Here is a 26,051-nt window from a genome sequence, read left to right as displayed (position 1 = left end):
TCGCATCTGCCCTCGCCTGAAGTTGCTGTGCAATTTGCGCATATATAACAGCGATCGCTATTACCCTCGCCGTTATTTTGACAGCAACATATCAACCATTGGCCTGGATTTTAGCCTGGACGTGAGTTTCATGTGGGGCTGTTGGTGAGGTCGGGAAACCAGGAAGAATGGGTTTCCCGAATGCCCTGCATTTTTTAACTGCAAGCCTCCTTTAAATTTTTTCTGTCGGGATCTCCCCCACAGGCAGCCTGATTGACAGGCTAGAGGCCTGTTGGGCAGGAAGCCTGCTTCACAAGGCCGCAGCCTATGAGAGTTGGTATGTATAGGGGGGAATGAGAGAGATAGTGTGGAGGGTCCTGATCGTGGGTGGGGTCCTATGGTGGCTGTGGGGGTAGATGGTGGTTGAGGGTCTGGCTGGGGGGGGTTACTGGGTAGTTTTTTGGGCCTGGAGGAAACACTCTTGCTCCTCCTGGCCCTCAAACAGTGCTGTAAAGGCACTTACCTTATGCATTCAGCCCTTTTAGCTCCTTGCACCAGCTGTGATTCCCAAGGCCTAGGAATCCTGGCCGACATGAGTTACAAATAGAATGACTGTTAAAATGAAGGAAGACCGCTTCGTTATAATATTTAAATTACCAACCTGCTTCCTGCGAGCGGTTTGGTCGTCCGATCCTCATCCCGCCTCCGTTAAAACCAGAAGTGGGTGGGTTCGAGTTGGGTTCCTGTTTCAGATTTTTTGCATTTTAAACTCTGACACAACCACAACCCACCCACTTTTGGGAGTTAAGATTCAGCCTATTGAACTATATTAATTGCTTTCCCTGTTTTAGATTAAATTGCTTTATGAAAATAAATAGGTGTAAAAATATCGGGTCAGATTTCAGGTGAAGTAGTAATACAACATTGTGCTTTACATCAAGTTTATTTCTCATAGAGGCAACAGTCAGAGACAGCTGGAGATAGAGACAAGGTGGAAAAGTCAAGCTGAGAAGTGCATTCAGTGAATTTGAAACCAGGAAACAGGATAAAAGCAAAAACAGTAAAATGCTAGACAGAATGGAAGGAAATGGGTGAGGAGGAGAGACTGAAAGAGAAAAAAGTGAAGTGGAGAAAACACAAGGGGGGGAATTTTCACAGGAAAAAAAACGGTGGGTTGGAGGCGTGGGGGTAAGTGAAAGTTGGAAAAATCTAAAACCCGACCCCAACTCACCCACTTTCACCTTTACTCAGGCGGGACGAGGTGAGGGTGGAGGGGGGGGAAAAGAGGCAGGCAGCCTACCCATTGCCAGGTGGTGGGTTGGCCTTTTAAATATGATAATGAGGCCTGACGCCTCTGCTTTAACTTGTTGTGCAGGTTTAACTGCAGGCAGCTGGGGATCCTGGGCTCGGGATTCCCGGCAGCTGCAACGAGGTGGCCACAGCCTTGGGGAGCAATCCTTGTGGGCCGGCAGGAACAGCAGTGCTTCCTCCCGGGCCCCTCCCACCAAGCTCCCCCACCAGCAGCCCACACCCCCTGGGGTTGGGGATTGGACCCCCACCCCACTCCCAGGCTGGGGATCGGACCCATCCTGGAGATCGATCTAAACCCCCCGGGTTTGTGCGCCCCACCTACCCCCCCCCCCCCCCAACCCCCAGGCTTGGTACCCCCTCCTCCACCTCACCTGGGCCCAGCACTTACCTATTGCTGTGGTGTCCAGCCTGCGTTCCCCACCTGACTGGAAGCCAGCCTGTCAATCAGGCTGACTTATGGGTGGGGAATCCACCCATTACATCACACGCACGCTGTGAAGTTAAAACTCCACAGCGTGCGGGGAAACCCGGAACTCCGGGTTTCACACTCTCTACTGGGTCCCCCTGCACCAATACGGGTGTGAAATGGGAAAATCCTGGCCTTAGTGCTTGGACAAAATGTGACGTGGTCTGTGCGGTGGTCTTGGAACTGATAGCTGGGCACCTGCATATAATGCATCTTTTAAATGTGGATATATTAGTTGCCATACAGATACTGTCTAACATGTTTTGCACTTAGGAGTTAATTTAAGGCTATTTTGCCACTGAAGAGATGGCAAGGTTTTAGGTCAAATGGAGACTTTTCTGTCTGTCACATAGCATGTATGCCATTTAAACTACACAAGTCATTTTGCAGAATTAAACCATATTGCTTAAGTACTGGGACAACTATCTTTTTTGCTGTTATAAGCACTGAATTTATTTTTCCAGTCTGACATGTAAGAGTTCCATCGATGGAATTCCTGCTTCCACTGTTGTTCTGCTTCATCCATGTGTGCTGAAAAATAGTTGCAATTCATAATTAGTACTTTTAAATGGCAGTTTCCAGTATGGAACTTAATTTAATATACTGCACTAGTCCTGCACAGAGATTTATAATCAATGTTTAAAACATTTACAACACTGGACAAAAATTATAAAACACAAGTTTTCGTAGCACAAAGATATTTTAAACAGGTTTATTTTCACAAACCACACTGCTAGTTTTTAAATCGACTGCATTTTCCACTGGTGTCTTTGCCTAGGCATAAAGCTCTGTGTGCTAATTTAGTTTCTAAACACAATAGCAAAGAGGTATGTCACTGCAAACTATGTTCCATGCGGTATTTATCCTTTTTTGGCTGCGTCAAATGACTTATGTAAATACCACAAGCTTGGGGCTGATGTTAATGCACAGCAAGTAGTGCACAAGGTTCCTGGCACATTTCCCATTACCATTGCAAGAATGGAAAAAAAAGCCATAAAAACAAATCGGAACAAATATTAGCTTTATTTGCTCCTTAACCATTATTCATAAGTTGATTCTCCACTTCAAATCAGCTGAGGACACAGAGCTAAAATGAGTTGTATAAAGCTGTAGCAGTGGTAGCTATTAATGAACGGATTTCTCAGGATATACAAAAATTGACTCTCTAAACAAGTGGCCAAAAGTGGTCAACTTATTGGTGTGGTGATATGTTTGGTCAGTTTAAGCTCCATTGTAAATTTTTCCACACAAAGGCCTAGAAATTCGGTGGGCTGCACCACCAGTTAGCGCCTAAAGAGGGCACTCAGTGGCTTTAGCGCCACTGGCCACGCCTCACGCGATATTTAGCGGGGCGCTAATGGCGGCGTTAGCCTGTAGCGCTGCGCCGGCACCGATGACGTCATCGTTGTGTGCAGCGCCCCGCTACCGCCCCGAGCGCAATATTGGGTCGCGCCCTCCCCCTGTAGCGCAAGTCGCGACCGGTTCACGGGGCCTACCTGTGGCGGTAATGGCGCAAATTAAGGTGGAGGTGCGGGGCGGCCATTTTTTTTCAGTGGCCGCCTGCCAGCACCTCGCGCCGCCCTCCCCGGCCTCCTGATCCCCCCCCTCGGGCACTGCCGGCTGTGTCCCAAGAGCCCGGCATTTCTCCTCGGTGCCAGGCTCTTTTGCCGGCACTCGTGATCGCGCTGGTGAAGGCCCCTCCCCCTTAAGAAGGGGAGGAAGGCCTGCAGTACCGCTGCGCGCCGTGCCGCAGCATGTGGCGCTGCGGCACGTAGCACTGCAATATTCAGTGAGCGCCCTCGAGCAGCGCCCCGAGTCCCTCTTGGGGCGCTCCAACTGAATATCAGGAGGGCGCAAGCGGCTCCGCCCGGAGCGCAAATTCCGGCGCCCAGGCGAGCTTGGCGCACCAAACGCGGCGCCACCGAATTTTTAGCCCAAAATGTTTTCTTGTGTAAATTTTTAACAACATTCATTCTAATTGAAACGGAAGGAAAACTAAGTGAACAACTTTTTTTATCCTCCACTTGCACACTGGGATCAATTGCAGTGTTGTAATAATCAGCATGGTTTGCTGATTGTCCCAGTGTATTTACTGATCCTGCACGTAAGTGGTATAACAAAAATTGTTCTGAGAATCTCCTAATGTTTTTACTAAAAATAAAAGTGCTACAATATTTTGTAAATGTAAATTGCATTGTGCAGGGGGCGAATTATGGTACAGTTGTCCAGTTAGCTACAATTTTTGGTGCACAATCAACTTAGTGTGGTTAAGAAACAAAGATTTGCGGTCACACACACCTTATCAAATCTCAGAAATGTTTCAAAGCACTTTATAGACAATTAATTACTTTGCAGTGCAGTGATTGTTATCTTACAAACAGCAATTATTTTATTGACCAGTTAATTTGTTTTTGGTGGTACTGCTTGAGGGAGAGATACTTAGCTGCTTTTTTTTTTCAATCATTTTTAAATAGTACCATGGGATCTTTAACATCCACCTGAGGACCAGGCAGATGGGATCCAAGTTTAACATCCCATCCACAGGAAAACTCAGATAATCTCCTTCAGTACTCTACAGGAGTAGCTAGTTTAGTTTATGTTCTAAAGTCCTGTGGCAGGATTTGAATCATTCTAACTCCAGAGGTAAGTGCACCATCAACTGAGCCAAGAGAGCACTTGACTTAGATTGGTTTGCTTAGAACCCCAAAAAAGTGATTGATTTATGGATAGCAGAGTGAACAAGCCAGTGGGGACACAATATCAAATTGGTACCCGAGGAGAAAAAAAAAAGATGGTTGAGTCAGAGAAGTGGTCGACTTGCAAGGTTCTACTATACTAAATATAAATGCAGAAATAGTGGAAGCTGACAAGCACATTGTTTTGGGATCTAACTGAGCTGAGGTGGTGAGACATGGACTAGTAGTATCCTGCTGGTGGGGTGGGACTCCGGCCCCCATGCTCTGGTACTGCTGGAATCCTCAGCCAGGAAGCTGAGTTGCAGTTCATCCTGTATGCACTGCAGGCTCACAGTTGGATTCTCGCCAGCAAGATAAAGCCCACTATTTCCCAGAAATCCTGCTGCTGCAATACCAGAGGTGGTGGCCAGGCCATTAAGAGCTCCAAAAATGGGAAGATTGGCATCCTGGTTGGCCTCGGCAGAAACTGAGGCCTACACAAGAAAATATGTAGGGGCTGGAATGGGGGATGAAGAATTCGCTACAAGCCTCTTTCCTCAACTTTCTAAAGCCCATAGCTGGATTAAAAATCTTAGTTTTTCCAATTACATGCAAATTTAGGTACAGTAGAAACTATGAATGCAATAATTTAGATGGTTCCTGATTAGTTGGTGTGCATTTAACACCAAGGGATTCAGACGGTACAAAAACCTCAAAACTGATTGCACTCACCACCTTGAATTTGATTTGTTAATTTCTAAATAACTAGTCCTTGATTCATGAAAATAGCAAAATATAGCAGTTATTAATAAATCACTTATTAATGGAACTAAACTAATTTGTGTTCTTTAACATTTGTAAACAGTGTAATACGTTCAATTTAATGCACTATAATTATGAATTAAGTATCTAATGTTATTAGGCAAATATTCTATACTTTATTTTGTTTTTATTGCATTTGTCTCTTGGAATCTTGTCTAAAGCCCTTATATTAAATCTCTAATTGTGCTTCTAAGGTCTATCCTGGTTGAAAAATGTTATAAACTTAATAGGCATATAAATTCATGGTGTTCAGTGGTACTGAACTGATGGAAAAACAAAGCATTAGGATGTGATTATATTGTAAACAAACATGCCCCTTTTCAACAAAGAGAAATATTTTGTACATCAAACAGTGAAAATATCAGGTTCTGTTCTGGAATATGTCTTTCATACCTGTCCTTTGAAGGAGTTTGGGAAGAAATAGATTCCAGAAGGCACATTGCTGAGCACGGTGTTTCATATAAATTCTTGGTGCTTCAGTGTTTAAAGTTATATATTGTTCTAAGTGTGTATATTCAGGCCACTTCATTCCTTGCATTTTGGATTCATTTGGGTTACTTTGAAATAAGAATACAAAAAATTTGATATTTAAGTCCATCTGTTTTGAGAAAAGCAGTAGCACATGAAGAATATACCTCAGCACAACCACAATACTTTAATTGGAACTGATAATTGCCTAAACATTAGCAAAATAGTTGAAAGGATTGCCTGTGTTGCTAACGTTTCAAAAAGCAGAGGCATCAAATGCTTAACCCTTCCAGGGCTGCCAGTGAGTTTATTTGTTAGCAGAGCCCATCTGCATAGGATCCATTTTCGTGTGCGATGGACTGATCTGGTTACATGTACGATGCAACAATATCAAGCTTTACATTCAGGGCTTTGAAGTTTCACACACATTTGCACACTGCATGATGACAGAAAGTATGGCATTATCATGACAGCCTGAGTTTCCAGACCTACCTTGACCAGAGCAGGAGTGTCAACTGGCAGAGGCAATAAAATCATTATTCGAAAGTATGGGGATAAGGCAGAGAAATTATATTATAGCAAAAAGCACTGGTAAGCTCTGGCACAATGGATAAATTAACCTCTTAAATTGATATGATTCCCCCCTGCAAGTGCGGTGATGTGAAGAACAGCAAGAACACAATCATTTCTGATCATCCATCACTGGAAATGCCCAGTGGCAGATGTACAAAATTTGAATCAGAGCCAATATTAAACAACGTGGGTTTTTTAAGTAATCAATGCATTTCTGTTCAAAGCAGTAGCAACCAACACTTGATTGCTGAAATTTCTCACCAAAAAAGAAATTCTTGTTCCAGAATGGAAGATCAATGCTGAACTTCAGCAATCAAATTTTTAATATGCCTTCAAACTGAATTAGAAGTCTATGAAAAAAGGATTAGAATAGGGAAAATAAATAGGAAGAGCAAACATAAATCTTTTTTCTGATGCTTTCAGCAACAGCATCTTTTACTGTTGCTAGGAAAAAAAAAAAGAGGGTATCCAGAATTAAAGTCTTAAGTATTGTAAGACAGTGGGGAAGGGAAAGGCACCATACAGTTTTCACAAGATTACTTACAAATTAAATTATTTATAGAACAGTATCCTGCAGTTTCCTTGTTTGGATGATTGCCCAATTTATTAATATATATAGGCCACAGCTAGAGTACTACAAACAGTTCTCGTCACCACATTATAGGGCATTATTGAGAAAGTGGTTAAAAAAGCATATGGGATCATGGGCTTCATAAACAGAGGCATAGGGCTGGATTTTGTCAATGGGGACGTGATGGAGGCGGGACTCCCACTTTTTGGGTTGTCGTTCCGCCTCCATCGATTTGTGGCCAACCCACGCGATTTTCCCTTGATTGACCTTGTTGAGCCCGCCCAGTGGGCTCAGCAGGCCAATTAAGGGACACCCGGTTACAGGTGACATCAGGGATTGACATTTCATCTGTCAAGAGCTTTTGACTGATTAAATATCAGCATTTGACAGCTCTGTGAAGCTGTCAAACACTGATAATCTGGCTTCAAACTTGAGTCCTTCTCCACAGACTGTTAGAAATCTCTCCAGAACAGAAAGCAGAATGCTGCAACTTTTGACAGCTCACGGCCATTCTGCTTTCTGTGCCAGTGAGATGAGGGACTCCTGAGACCTGAAGGAAGGAAGCTTGCATTAGTAAGTAAAGGTAAGTAAAACTTATTTAAACACTTTATACACACACAAACACACTTACCTCTGCACTCATGCACCCATCACTCACCTGAACACTGGACATCTTGAACCCTCCAAGCCCTTCAGCTTGACGGTCCACCTCTCTAACTTGGCGTGGTTTGGAGCCGTCAGGCAGCCCACACTTCAGGGCTAAAAATAGGGATTAGGCCAAAAACTGCCTGTTAACAGGCAGTTAATTGGCACTAATCCCCTTCCCACCTCGGGGAGGCGGCTCCCAGCACAGGTCGGATACCCGCCTCCTGGGAAACTGGCATGGAGGCGGGTTGGGGGGCGGGAAGGGTTCGTACCCCCCGATTCTGCAACTTTCCCCCACTCCCGCCTCCAAACCCACCTCCCCGGGGCTTGGAAATTCAAGCCCATAGAGTACAAAAGCAAGGAAGTTATGATGAACCTTTATAAAACACTGGTCCAACCTCAACTGGAGTAGTGTGTCCAATTCTGGGCACTGCACTTTAGGAAGGATATGAAGGCCTTAGAGGGGGTGCAGAAAAGATTTATAAGAATGATTCCAGGGATGTGGGACTTCAGTTACATGATAGACTGGAGAAGCTGGGGTTGTTCTCCTTAAAGCAAAGAAGGTTGAGAGGAGATTTGATAGAGGTGTTCAAAATAATGGGGGGTCTAGACAGAATAGATAGAGAGAAACTGTTCCCATTGGTGGAAGGGTCGAGAACCAGAGGACACAGATTTAAGGTGATTGGCAGAAGAACCAAAGACGACATAAGAAAAAACTTTTTTAATGCAGTGAGTGGTTAAGATCTGGAATGCACTGCCTGAAAGGGTAGAGGAGGCAGATTCAATCATGGCTTTCAAATTGGCTAAGTAGCTGAAGGAAAATTTTTTGCAGGGCTACAGGGAAAGGGCGGGGGAGTGGGACTAGCTGAAGTGCTCTTGCAGAGAGCCAGTATGGGCTCGATGGGCCGAATGGCCTCCTTCTGTACTGTAACCATTCTACGATTCTATTCTATATGTGATTGCACTAGAGAGGCTACAGAAGAGATTTATGAGGATGCTGCCAGGACTGGAGAATTTTAGCTATGAGGAAAGATTGGATAGGCTGGGGTTGTTTTCTTTGGAACAGAGGAGGCTGAGGGGAGATTTAATTGAGGTCTATAAAATTATGAGGGTCCTAGATAGAGTGGATAGGAAGGACCTATTTCCCTTAGCAGAGAGGTCAATAACCAGCGAGCATAGATTTAAAGTAATTGGTAGAAGGATTAGAGGGGTGTTGAGGAGAAATGTTTTCACCCAGAGGGTGGTGGGGGGTCAGGAACGCACTGCCTGAAAGGGTAGTAGAGGCAGAAACCCTCATTGTATTTAAAAAGTACTTGGATATGCACTTGAAGTGCAGTAACCTACAGGACCAAGAGCTGGAAAGTGGGATTCGGCCGGATAGCTGATTTTCGGCCAGCACAGACACGATGGACCGAATGGCCTCCTTCTGTGCCATAAATTTCTATGATTTTATATGCAGGTTGAATAATCAATAGTTTTTAATTAGGCACAGCTGATTTCCTTTCTTTATAAAGTTGTGTTACAAATCGGCACTGAAATAATCACTAAAGCACAAGGCTAATGGCATAATGAAAGAGCAAAAATGCAACAATTAAAGCAACATTGTATTTACATGAAGCAATGTGCATTTAGCTTGTGCAGACTGATGGCTTACCCAGTTTTTGCAAAGTTTGCCCAGTAGTGCATCATGCTTCTGCTGAGTGTTTGCTCTGCCATAGTGTAATTGAGCCATCCGTCAAGAGGTATTCCAAACACGAATTCAATCTCATAACCATGCATAACTCCCATCCACCCTGGCCAATCTGCATTGGATGCACGATGGTCAAACAAATAGGCGTAGACAGTATTTCCACATTCAGCAAACTTATTAGCAAAATGCAGAAGTGGACATATAAAATTGCGGTCTCCAGCCACATCAACCAAAGCATCACGATTCTTTGTTGCATTGTTCTCATCTGCCCAATCTGTATATTGGAAAACAACAGCCTCTACTCCGATATCACCAGCGTCAGGAAAAGACATCCTTACACCTTGTCGGAATTCTTCACGAGTAATGAGACTTTCTGTATCTTTTTTGAAACCAGGAGCCCCATACACCAAAAAGTAGCTCCCCTCATCTTTGTTCACACCTGCTAAGATTTGAATTTGTTTAAAGTTTCTTCTTTGAATTAATTCTTCAGGCAGGTCAGTGAGAAAATCCCCATCAACTACAGGTATAAAACCACCCCCAGACAAAAGACCACCTGTTACGATTCCTAGACTCTTGTCTACTATTTCTTGGGGATGCTTATCACGAAGACAGCTCACTAGCTCTGCATCATTACTGTAAGGACATTCAAGGCGTCTGGCCAAAATTGTAGCCCTACGTTTTGCCTCAGCACCTTGTATAACAGACCAGGGAGCATTGGAGGAGCCACTTTGCATTATGGCTCTAGTAAAGAGAGAATGGCTTTTAGGTGAAAGAATATGCAGATGTATTGAAGCTGCTCCAGCACTCTCTCCAAACAAAGTCACACTTCTGGGATTCCCTCCAAATGCTGCTATATTATTCTGAACCCACTCAAGTGCTAAACGTTGGTCAAATAATCCCATATTCCCAGGAATGTCATGGCTACCAGGCAAAGCTAGGAAACCTAAAGCACCTAATCTGTAGTTCATGGAAACTACAATTACATTCTCAATGTAAGCTAGATATCTGCCATCATATACTGCTAGGGAAGAGGTGCCGGACATAAAGCCCCCACCAAAGATCCATATCATAACAGCTGCTTTGTTTGGTCTTGGTGATGGAACCCACATATTAACATACAGACAATCCTCACTAAGTTTTGTGTTAGGATTCCACATTTCCTCCCAGGGGAAACCAGCAGAAGAGTTGTATATATACTGGTAACATGTGTTTGGATATTTGTTTGCATTCCACAGCCCAGACCAGGGTCTTCGAGGTTCTGGTTTCTTAAATCGAAGTTCAGCAGTGGGCGGTTCTGCATATGGTATGCCCAGGAAAGCAGTGACTGATCCCGAATGGACGTTTAACGGAGTTCCTTTTACTTTTCCTTGTCTGGTTGTGACCACCAGCTCGTCTTCGCTTTGTGTACTGCTGAGAGGCTCAAGAGTCAGAAGAAGCCACAGCACTGGTATGTGGCATATTAAAAAGCTTGGTTGCATTTTGAGCATCATGACTGTATACAGATCTAAAAAGAATTTTAAAAAAGTGAAAATGACAAGTTCACATTCATTTTAATGCAAAAAAAGTCCACAATGTAAGTTTTGTTGCTACAGAATATACTATAAAATAAGTGGATCCATTCATTATTGCCCAATGTTAATAATTCACCATGTATAAATCTCCAGAGGAGCCTACTGTGCAGTATGTAACAGATCAACTTGGCAGTAAATCTGATCATTTGCAAATTGGATTTTAGTGGTTTTAATGCAATAAATATCGGGGGTGATTTTAACCCTACTCACTCAGCAGAAACCTGGCGGGTGGGCAGTTAAAATCGCCCTGCCTCTTGCCTGTCCGAAAGCCGCCATGATCACAACATCTGCAATTTTAACCTGCTGTCCTGAGCAGGCAGAAAGGGCATGTGCCCGGAACCAACAGGGTCCTTATTTACATATGCATGTTGCGGCCCTATGACATCATTAAGACCCGACTGTAATTTTAACTCCGGCCTGAGTGGGGAATCCACCTGGAGTTAAAATCGGGGCCAAATACCATGGTGGGGTAGGACAAAACGCAACTGAGAAGGTGATTATGCAAATGTGCAACAAACTCACTGGCAACTTAATATTTTAACACAAAGTATATAACTTTTTAATTTGGGATGTGGGTGATGCTGGCAAGACTGCATTGATGGCCCATCGCTAATTGCTCTGAGAAGGTAGTAGTGGTATGTGTTCTTCTGTAAAAGCTAGCACTGGTTTGTGTCTCAGAAAACCAAAAAGGCTGCATCTTTACCTTTCCGTGGGGTTGGGTGTGGGGGAGGTGGAGGGGTGGCTGTGTAGCTCTCCCAGACGTTCTTTTAGCGTGCACTGCTGTGTCTTTTTAACTGAACTACTCCAATTGAATTAGTCATGTGGCTTTCCTGGCCAATTAACTGGAGCGGGCCTGATGACATCACAGATGATTCGACTTCATCTCACCTATTTAAAGGAGCATTGCATAGATGTCAGTTGAAGGTTGGAGGATGTGCTGCAGAGGTTGGTGGGGGAGACAGTGGTTTGATTCAAAAGGTTTAAAGATTTGTAAAGAAAAATGCAGGCTCAGTGCCAAAAGGCTGCGCTAAAATTCAGTGATGCCTCCCTGGAAACCCTGCTCCAGGGAACGAGAGCCTGCAGCGAGGTCCTTTCCCCTGGTGACGGGAGGAAGAGGCCAGCGGCAGAGACAAAGAGGGCATGGCTGGAGATCGCTGACACCAGTTGTCACCAGGTCCTTGATACAGTGCAGGAAGAGATTTAAAAACCTCATGCGGTCAGGAAAGGTGAGTACAATGCTACATTCAACTGCATCCTGATGTGTGTGTCACCCCAACCTAATCATTCTACCTTCCCAGGCCTACTCTTGCACATCACTCCTCACACCAACCTACCTGGCAGGTGCACCCATCCCTCACTGTCTATGCACCTACTCACATCCCCATCTGACTATCCATCACTGACACGCACCCTCATTCTAATGCAATCATAGAATCATAGAAATTAACGCCACAGAAGGAGGCCATTTGGCAATGTAACACCACTCCCTCATCGTCACCCCCTACAGATGTAACTCATCCATTCCTTATCTCATTCCATCACTGTCACTCAAAGTTCCCTTGTTTCTCTCCTTGCAGGAGAAGAGAACGCAGAACACCAAGGAGAGGCAGAGAACCGGAGGTGGCCCTCCAATTACCACTCCATTGATGGCAGCAAAGGAGGAGGCGTTGGAAATAAGTGGAGTTGTGGAGCTGCTAGCGGTGGCAGATGGTGACAGAATTAAATATCATACAGCCACATGGTATACAACAGTCACTCATGGTGACTTGATGTCAGCAGCCAGTGAAATATGATCATGTGCATAATGGTAACTTAAAATATTCTTATCATAACAGTTTTAATTCATGTTTTTACTTTCCAACAGATCCATTAAGTGCCCCCCCCCCTACTGTCCAGCCAGAGGAGGAAGACAACTCCTCAGAGTAAGCTCCAGTCTCTGAGGGTGCACTGTCACACGACCCATGCGCACCCAGCACCAGCACAGGTACACACACGTCGGTGGGTCCTGTGAGAGAGAGAGAGTAGTGTTGTCACCTGGTGTCTCACAGATCACAAGTGAGCAAGAGTAGATGGTGGAGACAGGGACAGCAGTGGAGAGTCCTCGTTGGAGGGCACAGGATGCTCTGAGCTCTGCTAAGCTGGATGCAGAAGCTGAACCTTGGGGGCTATCGACAAAGAGGGTGATCTTAAGAGGAGCAGCAAAAAATGCAGGAGGAAGAATGCTCTTCCACGGAAAGGGTGGCCACTTGCATGGAGTAGCAAATGCGCCAGTCAAATGATTGCACGCTTGCTGTGAACAACAGCTTGTAGACTCTTATTGCAGTCATATCTAGGAGGGATACAAACCTAGACTTGGGTGTTCATCACACAATCAGTGTGTGTGTGACAGGAATGGTTTGAGTCATTTTAGGACTGCTTTGTGGGGGGCAGGGGAGGCGATGGGAGGGAATTTTGGTTCAGCATCTGGGTGCCATATGGGTGTACTGGTGCAACTTAACTAAATTGTGCCATTATGAGTCCATCCCGGGCCTCCCGCACAGAAATGTGTGCCGCTGCTGGTACCATCTAGGTTCCTCGTCCTCCTTATGTTCCACCTGCTCAACCTCCTCTTAAGAGGCTCTGCGCCTTGCTCCTCCTGCAGCTCCAATACTCGCTGCTGTGCCATGTTATGCAGTCGTGGTCGTACGTGTCTTCACACTGTTCCCTTTGGGGAACTGTATGAAGTGGCGGAAGGATTTCTGGCCGCGATTAACGCTCCTTCCGTGACCGTAACCATCTTCGTACCAGCCATTAGGGTGGTTAATCCTATGGTGGGAGGGTTTTACGGGCTCCCACAACCCATACAAGGGGGGGGGGGGGGCCACCCACACCCACAAGTATCCCACTGGATGTCAACCCAGAATTTAGAGCCGGAGCTCCGACTCCACTTACCGGACTGTCGGAGCGGGGTTTGAAACCCTACGCCTTCTGGCCCAGCGGCGGGGATGCTACCGCTACGCCAAAGGCCCACTCCATGTTGTACAGCGCGCAGCATACAATGATCATTCTGGAGACCCTGGCTGGTGCGTACTGAAGGGCTGCTCCAGATCTGTCTAGGCATCTGAAGCACATCTTCAGCATCCTGATTGCTTGCTCTATTACACATCTTGTCATGATGTGGCTTTGATTATAGCGCTCCTCGGCCTCCTCAAAGTTGTCATCAGCCATGTCTTCAATGGATAGCCCTTGTCTCCAAGCAGCCAGCCGGAAAGTCTGCTCTGAGTTACGAAGAGCTGAGAGAGGGTGGACTGGCGCAGGACGAAAGAGTTATGACAGCTCCCTAGGAATCTGACACACACATGCATTTTTTTGTGGTTGCAGACGAGCTGCACATTGAGGGAGTGGAAGGCCTTACAGTTTACGAACACTCCGGGGTGCCTTGATGGCCACATGTGTGCAGTCGATAATGCCCTGCACCTGTGGGAAGCCAGCCAGAGCCGCAAAGCCGAGCATCCACTCAGTAACACTGGCTTCATCAGTGGCAAAGTGCACATAAATGCCTGACTTGTGAAACATGGCATCAGTCACCTGCGTGATGAGTCAGTGTGCGGCCAACTGCGAGATCCTGGAAATGTCTGCTGCAGATCCCTGGAAGGAGCCAGAGGCGAAGAAGGTGAGAGCAGTGGTGACTTTGACAGCCACTGGTAAGGCATGTCCACCAGGTCCAACTGGCAGCAATTCTTCTTCCAGCAAGATACAAATGTCTGCCATGACCTGACATGATAGCCTGAGCCTCCTGAGGCACTGCTGTTCAATCATGTCCAGGAAGCTCATCCTCTGCCCGTATACCTTGTGTTGGGGGTGTCGCCTCTGGCGAGGTGAACCCCTGTCCTCATTCCCTCTCTCCTGTGGAGCAGCAGATCGGTGAGGAGAAGTCTGCTGCTGCTCTTGGTCTGAATCTGAGGTCCAAGGTGAAACAGCATAAGCAGCACCCATGCTGATCTGATAGATGCCAGGTAAAGTGGAGATCAGAGGCACAATCCTCCAATGTAATGTAGTGAGAGTGGCTTTCAAGGTTGCAGAAATCACCTGCAAACTCCTGAAAGCAAATTCTCTGCACAAATGGTGTCAGCAAGAGTCTTTCACTTAGGTAAATAAGCAGGTGAAATGGGTGAGTATTAATATGATTTTTTTTTACTGTCAGTTGTTCAACTCACACAATGGCCGCTCGGCTCTCGCTTTGCTTTCACTGGCGAGGTTCAGGAAGCCCGTGAATCCCGTGCACACCCAGTAAAAGCTGCAACATCACGTTAAAAAGCCTGTTAATAGTGCATGATACACTTGGAGATTAACCAGCTAAAAGCATGCAGCCTAAAAGTGCAAAGAAATGGTAACTTTTTTTGCTGCTTTCCCTACTAGGACTCCCCTCTCATTAAGGCACTAGTTGCAGGATTATCTAGAGCCTAGTAGGAAGAATCTCCACTCCCAGTGACAAGTCTACTCGACTTCATTAAGGATGCCCACTGCATCTCCTTTTCAGTCTGGAAAATGAAAAGCATCACACTACTGATCAGAATTTTTTTTGAATTAGATGAATCACCTGCAATGGCTTCTCTTCCCACTCCTGCAGTTACCTCTGGAGTCCCTCAAGGATCTATCCTTGGCCTCTTCTATTTCTCATCTGCATGTAACCTTTGGCCATATCATCCAAAAACACATCAGGTTTCACATGTACGCTGATGGGCACTCAGCTCTACCTCGTCACCACCTCTCTGGACCCCTCCACTCTCTCTGATTTGTCACACTGCTTGTCCCTGATCCAATATTGGATGAGCAGAAATTTTCTCCAACTAAATACTGGCAAGACTGAAGCCATTGTCTTTGGTCCTCGCCACAAAACTTCATTCCCTGGCCACCGGTTCCATCCTGGAAACTGTCTGAAGCTGAGCCAGACCTTTCACAATCTTGGTGTTGTGTTTGAACCAGAGCTGAGCTTCTGACCATGCATCCACTCCATCACCAAGACTGTCTACTTCCACCTCCATAACATCGCCCGATTCCGACCCGGCATCGGCTCATCTGCTGCTCACAATATTGTATTCTCAAAACATTATAAAAACATGTTTTAAATCCTGCACCATCTGTAGCTTATTTATATGTGAAAGGAGAGATGGGCAAAGACCATCAGGCCTGTCCTCATCCACCCACAGTGCAATGACATAAATCATTGGCCCACTCCTTAACCACGCAATCTCCTGGGAGAGAAACAAAAATGACCTACTCAAGAGAAACCTCTCCGACTCCCTAATGCAATCAAGCAAGGATTCAGGAGATCGTACTAGCCCAGAACTCCTTATAGTATTGGCCCAGAAATTCAGGTCTCCACGGGTGAGTACCCGTAGGCCCAATGGAAGTGCCGGTTTCCTGCATGCACTGCGCATGCGTGGGAAACCGGCACTTCCATTCCCCTGAACGAAGGGATTCAGAGGTCGAACGCGTGCGTGGGAGAGGCTGCGCGTGCGCATCGAACTTCGTTTTTTTTGTAGGTTTTCCCAGGAGGGTAAGTCTCCAGAAGTTACACATTTAAAAAGCAGGCGTAAGGCCTGCTTTTTACAAGGTAAGTGGTGAATTAATTAAAATTAAAACATTTTTTCCACAGGTTTATTATTTTTAAACACTTTAAAGCAATGTAAGTTTATTTTTAGCCCCATTAGAAAATAAAATTATTATTTTTTTAAATTTAAATTATTGTTTAAAATAGTTATTTCATGTAATTTATAGTTTTTTAAAAATATGATGTTTTAAAAAAAAATATTTGAAGATTTAGTGCTGTTTTGGGGCCGTAGTATTTATAAGTTTTGACAGCTCTTCCTGTCAAACTTATGAATGAAGCATTCCCTGCTCCGATTGGCTCCCCATGGCCCACGTGATCCCAGGGGACGCATCGAACTAACTGCACCCCTGGGATACGCAAGCACTGCGCGCCGGCAGTTGGAGCAGGCCCAGGATCGGAATCCCACTCGGGCCCACAGCTCAACGGCCGGCGCGCAAGGTAAGTGCAGGTCGGGGGCTTACACCCGTGGGAAGCCTCCGACCCGAATTTCTGGGCCATTACCAGCAAAGTTGCAATTTACACTCCATAACTGGAAATGCCCTCTTCTCCCAGGAACCTTCATGCTCATTTTTAAGAGACTGTCTGTTACAGAAGGCAATGATCCTCTACAAAAAAAATCCTAGAATTTAACCTAACTTTTTGCCTAAGAATTTTATATGCATACCTCCTCGTCCTACCATCCCTTTCCATCTCTCATAGCCTATCGAACTGGCTGTATTAAATCCTCTCACCATTTTAAAAAACCTCAATCACATGCCTACAAAACCTGCATTTCTCTAAATAACCCTGACTCTTGGGTGGAAGCGGGTCAGGATTAAAATATCGAGATTGAGCAACCCAAGCCCATTCCCTCCTGTTTAAAATTTAACAAACACAAATCAGGATTGGCCCTAATTAACATTCAAAAGTTGCTGCCCAAGAACATCATCAGCGCTGCGACTTATATTTAACAGCAATTGAAGGGGGAGGCCCAAGCTGAGGAATTCCTGGTAGCAAATCCGAGACAGGAGGTGCCGACTGGCCAAAGTAAGTGCTGGAGATCAGCTGCTTTTAGCAATCTTTGTGGCCCAAGAGGAGCCCGAGTGCTCTGCCCAGGCCTCACAAGAAAGCCTTTGGCCTCACACAGCCCTGATGTCCTCACTCTTCCCACCCCGACCCTGGTGTCCTTCCCCCCGCCCCTCCCAAAAGCGACCATGATGTTCTTGCTCCCTGCCCCCAGCCCCGATCGTGGCCCAGAGCCTTAAGTCTCTACTGACTGCCGGAAACCATCCCCACCGGCTGCGGCCTCCTGCAGCTTGTTTGTTTTCCCGCTCACCGGCCAGGCTGTCAAATTGGCGGATGTTGGACGGGAGTCTGCAGGATTATTTAAATGAGGCCCTGCCATTAAGCCTCCATGACCCCAGCCTTGCCTAGTTTTCACCATGCTCTCACTCCTCCACACCTCCCCACATCCCTGTTAATATTGGGGCCTTGTTGGAGTCTATCTTGATAACTAAGCCCTAAGACTAGGTATTATTCTGCTTAACCTCTTCTGCAGAACCTCAATATTCTTCATGATGTGCAGAAATCATAAGTGGGCAAAAATTCCAAGTGTAGACATACCAAACCTTATATAGCCTAAATATAGTATTCTTTGTTTTATACTTAATGGTCCTAGCAATACAATCTACAGGAAACTTCGCGATATCCGGCACCGACGGGACCGAGCTGGTGCCGTTAGATCAAAACTTCCGGATAGACCAGCGGTAATGTTGAAGGATACGGAGGTTTTCATCTCCGTATCTGACAACAAACACTGTTGCTTAGCAACAGCTTGTAAACACTCGGCCCGTACCTTGGAAGCGTCTCTGAAGCTGTTGTTAAGCTACAGAGACGCTTTCCAGAGCCTGACTGTTTATAAAAAAATTAAAAAAAAATGCTAGGAGAAGAAAAAAAACCTAACCAAAACGGCTGCTGATTTCTGCTGTTAGATTGAGGTTTCCGGACATACAACCTCCGGATAAACCAAAGTTTCCTGTAATGTGCTATTCCCCTTTCCTGCAGCCACCTAACGCTGCTTGTGTTATTTCAATGAGCTATCCACTATTAATTACAGGGCTATTTCTTAATCCTTTACCTTTAACAGACATTGCAGAGTATAAATATGCTTGGAGTTTCCAACCCTAAATGTACAACACTGCACTTGTCCAGTTTGATGGGCATCTGCCACACAAGCCCATTCTCCTAATTTATCTAAATTGGCTTGCAACCTATTAATTTTTTGTCATCTGTGAATTTACTAATGGTTCCTTTAATGCCCTCATCCAATTCATTAATAAAAATGTTGAATAGTAATGGTCCCAATATAAAGCCGTGTGGAACTTTGCTCATGACCAGGTTCCATTCAGATCCATTCCCATTAATGGAGAGTTCAACCAATTACCCATCTGCCTCATCTGTCATTTGATCAAATCTTTTCCAACCTTTCATGCAGAACTTAATCAAAGGCTTTTTGGAAATCAAACTTTAGAACATCAAGAAAACTACCATCATCCACTATTCTGTTTCACTTCCTCAAGAAACTCAATTAAGTTCATCAAGTTAATCATTTACAGTAGCTTTTCTATAACTGACAGACTTTTAATTCTCTGGATGTAATTTTTCCAATTATTCTTAAATAATGGAAGCACAGGAACCTCCCCACAATTAATGCCAGCCAGCCAAGCCCTCTGAGTTATTGAATAGATGAGTCAGTGACTCACAAACAATATCCCTCACTGCCTTAAGCATTCTGTGGTAAATGGAATCAAGAACAGCAGGATAATCAGGTTTAAGTGCATTGTTAGAATAAAATTTTGCTGGACAAGATTTTGCTGGAAAAGACACACAACAAATTCACTGACTGGGACTAATTGAATCACTGCACAGTGAGACATGCCACGCTTACGCATGGCTGGAACAAAGTTTGTCTCGTGTCCTGACTGGGACTAATTGGATCACTGAGGACTAACAAGGTTCACTTGTATCCTATTATCGAACTAATCACATTCCGCCGGGGAACAAGACGGAACGAAGACCTGAAGAGGCAGAATTGGCAACACAAGTGTGTAAACTCCTGACTGGAGGAAAATAACGATATGCGCTAATAAACGAATTGATTGGATGAATGTAAATGATCTAAAACCAACTTCTTGGAATTGTATATAAGCTCGGCATGTACTACAATCGGGGAGAAGGTGCTCTCGCAGACCGCGTGGTTGCAGACGCTTCTCCCGGAGCTCTGTCATTTAATAAAGTTGTCTCTCTTACTCAAAGTCTAGTTTCCGAGGAATCATTTTTCCTACAACAAAGTGCCTTAATTTTAGCCAATAAAAATTCCTCCTTTATATTTGACAGAGTTATCAAAGGGTGACAAGTACTCCAAAATGTAAACAAAAAAATCTGTTTGACCTACAGTTGATCAGCATGTTCAACAACAAACAACATCTTGGGAACTAATGTAAATATTGTTATCCTTCTCTTTTATATTTGTTGCATAACTTTTTTATATGTTTTCAGGAAATGATGAACATTACAGCCCGTAATTTGCGGTCGGCAGCGAACCAAAGGCATTCATCGCTGGCCCCGCAGTAAGCTTCCCACATAGATCTCGCAATCTCTGTGGCGAGAATTTCGGCTTTTACGATGCTTAACTGAAATCAAAGCAAGTTAATGGGGAATCCCTAACTGCTGTGACATCAACAAGCTGTCTAAGCAACCAATCAAAATGCAGAATTCTCACAGACAGCAAACTAGGAAAAGTGGGTAAGCTCCTTTGATTCTAACCTGTCAAAATTGAGATTAGTCCTGGGAGAAGGAGACAGACCATACCTTGGGGCCAAATATGTAACAACATGTCACAACCTGAGGACTGTTTAAAAGTAAGACTGTTTAAAATTAATATTGTTTAAAAGTAATATTGTATGTACCCAACAAATGTCAAATCGATTGACACCTACAGAATGTTGGAAAACTGTACCTTTTTGATATGTAAGCTTTGGCAATATGGTTCTCTGTAAACTTTCATGCCAATAAAGCATTTGAATTGGAATTGGCTCTCACATGGGGAAAAGGCAAACCTGAAATAAAGTTGAACAAACTTTTTTTTTTAAATACGCTGTTAAAACCCTTAATACCTAATCCAAAAGGATTTAACTTTTAATGGGCTATTACCGCAGAAGAGCTGAAGTTTGTCAGTTTCCACAGATTACACAGATTGCCGGCTCTGTAGGGGGAGGGGTGGCGCTCAGCGCAGCCTGTGGGAGAGCAGTGAATGACAGACTGCAACTTCAGGATTTCCACTTTAGGCTGCGCATGCGCTAAATCCTGAAGTTGTGATCAGTTTCAAAGGCGAAATTATCGCGAATGCTGCCAGTTCGCCGTCACCAGGACCGCAAGTTCCAGGCCAAGATATCTCTAATCAAATCATGTGAAGGCAGACGTTGCAAGGTCTGCTGTCGGCATGGAACCTAGGTAAACGCAAGCACGGGACACAGACACGAAATGCTGAGGCCACTTTTCTTCTCTGGAGTGGGGGCACGGGCCTTCAAGGTGCTCAGTGAAGGAAGGCAAACCCAGAATGCTGATCTTTGGGGCAAGGAGGATATTGCTGCTCAGTGTTAGGAAGAAAGGGAAAGTGCTGGAATGCTGCTGAGTCAGGGAACAGGGGTAAATATTGGGGAGCAGCAACATTGCTGACTAAGTGTGGGGGGGCAAGGGGGCTGCAAATTTGTTCAATGGGGTTGTATGTGTATGCGTGGGGGTGGGGGGGAGTTGCAGAGTCACTATATTGCTCACATAGGGTAGGGGCAGGGAAGTCACATTTTTGGTCAGTGGGTGGGCGGTGGTGGAGGTGGAGACACAGTGTTGCTCACTTGGTGGGATTGTTTAAGGAGACACACGTTAAGGAGACTGTTTAAGGAAGCCAGTGTGGGGCGGGTACAATATGACACTCTAGTAGGCAAGCCTAGGATAATAATATTTGTAAGTTTAGCTTTTAATCCAGGGGGTTGACAGAGATGCCTTTGGATGAACAAGCCGCGAGGCTGGTGGGCTGCAGATGAAATTTGGGGGTGCCTTGTGGAAGCAGGTTGGCAGCAAAGAGCCGATATTACTGGACTAGTAATCCAGAGTTCAAATCCCAACACGGCCACTGGGGAATTTAAATTCAGTTAATTAAATAAATATGGACTAAAAAGCTAGTATCAGTAATGGTGACCACAAAACTATTGGATTGTCATAAAAATCCATCTGGATCACTAATGTCCTTTTAGGGAAGGAAATCTGCCGTCCTTACCTGGTCTGGCCTACATGTGACTCCAGACCCACAGCAATGTGGTTGACTCTTAACTGCCCTCTGAAATGGCCCAGCAAGCCACTAAGTTGTACCAAACTGCTACGAAAAACAATAAGAATAAAACCGGACGGAACACCTGGCTTTGGACACGACAACAGCACATCCAGCCCAGTCGATCCTGCAAAGTCCTCCTCATTACCATCTGGGGACTTGTGCCAAAAGTAGGAGAGCTGTCCCACAGACTAGTCAAGCAACAGCCTGACAATGTTATACTCACAGAATCATACCTTTCAGCCAATGTCCCAAACTCCTGCATCACCATCCCTGGGTACGTCTTGTCCCACCGGCAGGACAGACCGACCGGAGGTGGCGGCACAGCGGTATATAGTTGGGAGGGAGTAGCTCTGGCAGTCCTCAACATTGACTCCGGACCCCATGAAGTCTCATGGCTTCAGGTCAAGCATGGGCAAGGTAACCTTCTGCTGTTTACCACCTACTGCCCTCCCTCAGCTGATGAATCAGTACTCCTCCATGTTGAACACCACTCGGAAGAAGCACTGAGAGTGGCAAGGGCACCGAATGTACTCTGGGTGGGGGACTTCAATGTCCAACACCAAGAGTGGCTCGGTAGCACCACTACAAGCCGAGGTGGCAGAGTCCTGAAGGACATAGCTGCCAGACTGGGCCTGCGGCAGGTCGTGAGAGAACCAACACGAGGGAAAAACCTACTTGACCTCACCAATCTAGCTGTCGCAGATGCATCTGTCCATGACAGTATTGGTAGGAGTGACCACCACACAGTCCTTGTGGAGACGAAGTCCCGTCTTCACACGGAGGACACCCTTCATCGTGTTGTGTGACACGACCACCGTGCTAAATGGGATAGAACTGGGCATCCATGAGGCGCTGTGGACCATCAGCAACAGCAGAACTGTATTCCACTACAATCTGTAACCTCATGGCCCGGCATATCCCTCACTCTACCATTACAATCAAGCCAGGAGACCAACCCTGGTTCAATAAAGAGTGCAGAAGAGCATGCCAGGAGCAGCACCAGGCATAGCTAAAGATGAGGTGCCAACCTGGGGAAGCTGCAACACAGGACTACATGCATGCTAAATAGCTGAAGCAGCATGCTATAGCCAGACCAAAGCGATCCCACAACCAACGGATCAGATCAAAGCTCTGCAGTCCTACCAGTCGTGAATGGTGGTGGATAATTAAACAACTAACGGGAGGATGAGGCTCCATGAATATCCCTATACTCAATGATGGCAGAGCCCATCACGTGAGTGCAAAAGACAAGGCTGAAGTGTTTGCAAACATCTTCAGCCAGAATTGCCGAGTGCATGATCCATATCGGCTTACTCCTGTAGTCCCCACCATCACAGAAGCCAGTCTTCAGCCAATTCGATTCACTCCACGTGATATCAAGAAATGGCTGAGCGCACTGGATACTGGGCCCCGATAACATCCTGGCTGTCGTGTTGAAGATTTGTGCTCTAGAACTAGCCGCGCCTCTGGCCAAGCACAGCTACAACACTGGCATCTACCTAACAATGTGGAAAACTGCCCAAGTAAGTCCTGTCCACAAAACGCAGGACAAATCAATTCCGGCCAGTTACCACCCCATCATTCTACTCTCAATCATCAGCAAAGTGATGGAAGGTGTCGTCGACAGTGCTATCAAGCAGCACTTACTCACCAATAACCTGCTCACCAATGCTCAGTTTGGGTTCTGCCAGGTCCACTTGGCTCCTGACCTCATTACAGCCTTGGTCTAAACATGAGCAAAAGAGCTGAACACCAGAGGTGAGGTGAGAGTGCCTGCCCTTGACATCAAGGCAGCATTTGACCATGTGTGGCATCAAGGAGCCCTAGTAAAATTGGGAATCAAGGGGAAACCTTTCCACTGGCTGGAGTCATACCTAGCACAAAGGAAGATGGTTGTGTTTGCTGGAGGTCAATCATCTCAGCCCCAGGACATTGCTGCAGGAGTTCCTCAGGGCAGTGTCCTAGACCCAACCATCTTCAGCTGCTTCATTAATGACATTCCCTCCATCATAAGGTCAGAAGTAGGGATGTTTGCTGATGATTGCACAGTGTTCAGTTCCATTCACAACTCCTCAGATAATGAAGCAGTCCATGCCCACTTGCAGCAAGGCCTGGATGACATTCAGGCTTGGGCTGATAAGTGACAAGTAACATTCACGGCACACAAGTGCCAGGCAATGACCATCTCCAACAAACAAGAGTCTAACCACCGCCCCTTGATATTCAATGGCATTACCAAGGCCAAATCCCTCACCATCGACATTCTCGGGATTACCATTGACCAGAAACTTAACTGGACCAGCCACATAAATACTGTGGCTACAAGAGCAGGTCAGTGGCTGGGTATTCTGTGGTGAGTGACTCAACTCCTTACGCCCCAAAGCATTTCCACCTTCTACAAGGCACAATTCAGGAGTGTGATGGAATACTCTCCACTTGCCTGGATGAGTGCAGCTCCAACACTCAAGAAGTTCGACACCATCCAGGACAAAGCAGCTAAATGGGACAGATTTCGAACAGATCTGGCAACTCAAAACTGGGTATCCATGAGGCGCTGTGGGCCATCAGCAGCAGCAGAATTGTATTCAACCACAATCTGTAACCTCATGGCCCAGCATATCCCTCACTCTACCATTACCATCAAGCCGGGAGATCAACACTGGTTTAACGAAGAGTGCAGGAGAGCATGCCGGGAACAGCACCAGGCATACCGAAAAATGAGGTGTCAACCTGGTGAGGCTACAACACAGGACTACTTGCATGCCAAACAACGGAAGCAACATGCGATACACAGAGCTAAGCGATCTCACAACCATCGGATCAAATCAAAGCTCTGCAGTCCTGCCACATCCAGTCGTGAGTGGTGGTGGACAATTAAACAGGTAACAGGAGGAGGAGGCTCCAAAAATATCCCCATCCTCAATGATTGTGGAGCCCAGCACGTGAGTGCAAAAGACAAGGCTGAAGCATTTGCAACTATCTTCAGCCAGAAGTGCCGAGTGGATAATCCATCTCGGCCTCCTCCTGAGGTCCCCAGCATCACAGATGCCAGTCTTCAGCCCATTCAATTCACTCCACGTGATGTCAAGAAACAGCTGAAGACACTGGATACTGAAAAGGTTATGGGCCCTGACAACATTCCGGCAATAGTACTGAAGACTTGTGCTCCAGAACTAGCTGCGCCCCTAGCCAAGCTGTTCCAGTACAGCTACAACACTGGCATCTACCCGGCAATGTGGAAAATTGCCCAAGTATGTCCTGTCTACAAAAAGGCAGGACAAATCCGACCCGGCCAATTACCGTCCCATCAGTCTACTCTCAATAATCAGCAAAGTCATGGAAGGTGTCGTCAACAGTACTATCAAGCGGCACTTACTCAGCAATAACCTGAGGAGCGAGTTGGGTAGGATTGATTGGGGAATGGCACTCAAAGGGTTGACGGTGGATAGGCAATGGCAAACATTCAAAGACCGAATGGATGAACTACAGAATTTGTTCATCCCAGTTTGGCATAAAAAAAAATAAAATAAAACAAAAAAGGTGACCCAACCGTGGCTAACAAGGGAAATTAGGGATAGCATAAGGTCCAAGGAGAGGGCATATAAATTGGCCAGAAAAAGCAATAACCCTGAGGATTGGGAGCAGTTTAGGATTCAACAAAGGAGGACAAAGGGATTAATTAAGAAAGGGAAAATAGAATATGAGAGTAAGCTTGCAGAGAACATAAAAACTGACTGTAAAAGCTTTTATAGATATGTGAAGAGAAAAAGATTGGTGAAGTCAAGCATAGGTCCCTTGCAGTCAGAATCGGGGGAATTTATAATGGGGAACAAAGAAATGGCAGACCAACTAAATACATATTTTGGTTCTGTCTTCACAAAGGAGGACACAAATAACCTCCCAGAGATGCCGGGGAACATAGGGTCTGATGAAAGGGTGGAACTGAAAGAAATCAGTATTTGTAGGGAAATGGTGTTAGGAAAATTGATGGGACTGAAGGCCGAAAAATCCCCAGGGCCTGATAATCTGCATCCCATGTGATGCGCTATCAATTACTCATAAAAGACTGAGAGTTAAGAGAGTAACTAAAGGCTTTTATTAACAAAAGAATGAAGGTCTGCCTCGAGTGGTCGACCGGTCCAGAATACAAAGGGGCTGGGGAGCAGTCACCTTTATACTAGGACTTGTGGGAGGAGGCATGTCCAGGCATGTACACAGTGGAATACAAACAGTGGTTTACCACACCATGGTACTTAACGAAGTGGCCCTAGAAATAGTAGATGCATTGCTGGTCATCTTCCAGAACTCGATAGACTCTG

General features: G+C 45.6%; 1 protein-coding gene across 5 annotated transcripts in view; it reads right to left on the bottom strand.

The window, feature by feature from the left end:
- Positions 1-1,636: 1,636 nt before the first annotated feature.
- The window catches only part of LOC147115806 (cholinesterase-like), a 34,350-nt gene continuing 9,935 nt past the window's right edge, over positions 1,637-26,051 (bottom strand). For 3 of the 5 annotated variants that reach the window (XM_085990390.1, XM_085990391.1, XM_085990393.1), the window contains 3 exons: positions 9,165-10,704; positions 5,647-5,810; positions 1,637-2,287 (listed from right to left, as the gene is read on the bottom strand). In XM_085990390.1, coding sequence (XP_085846516.1) covers positions 2,163-2,287; positions 5,647-5,810; positions 9,165-10,704 — 1,829 coding nt within the window. In that variant the 3' untranslated portion in view covers positions 1,637-2,162. Of the gene's footprint in view, positions 2,288-5,646; positions 5,811-9,164; positions 10,705-14,967; positions 15,048-26,051 lie in introns of all 5 variants that reach the window. The other 2 variants (XM_085990392.1, XM_085990394.1) reach the window with 2 other exon arrangements.

This window comes from Somniosus microcephalus, chromosome 6 (genome assembly GCF_052327205.1).
Source record: "Somniosus microcephalus isolate GS21.2 chromosome 6, FLI_Smic_1.0, whole genome shotgun sequence".
Classification (NCBI taxonomy): Eukaryota; Metazoa; Chordata; class Chondrichthyes; order Squaliformes; family Somniosidae; genus Somniosus; species Somniosus microcephalus.
Note: the sequence above shows the minus strand (reverse complement) of the source record. Positions and strands in the feature narration are given on the sequence as shown.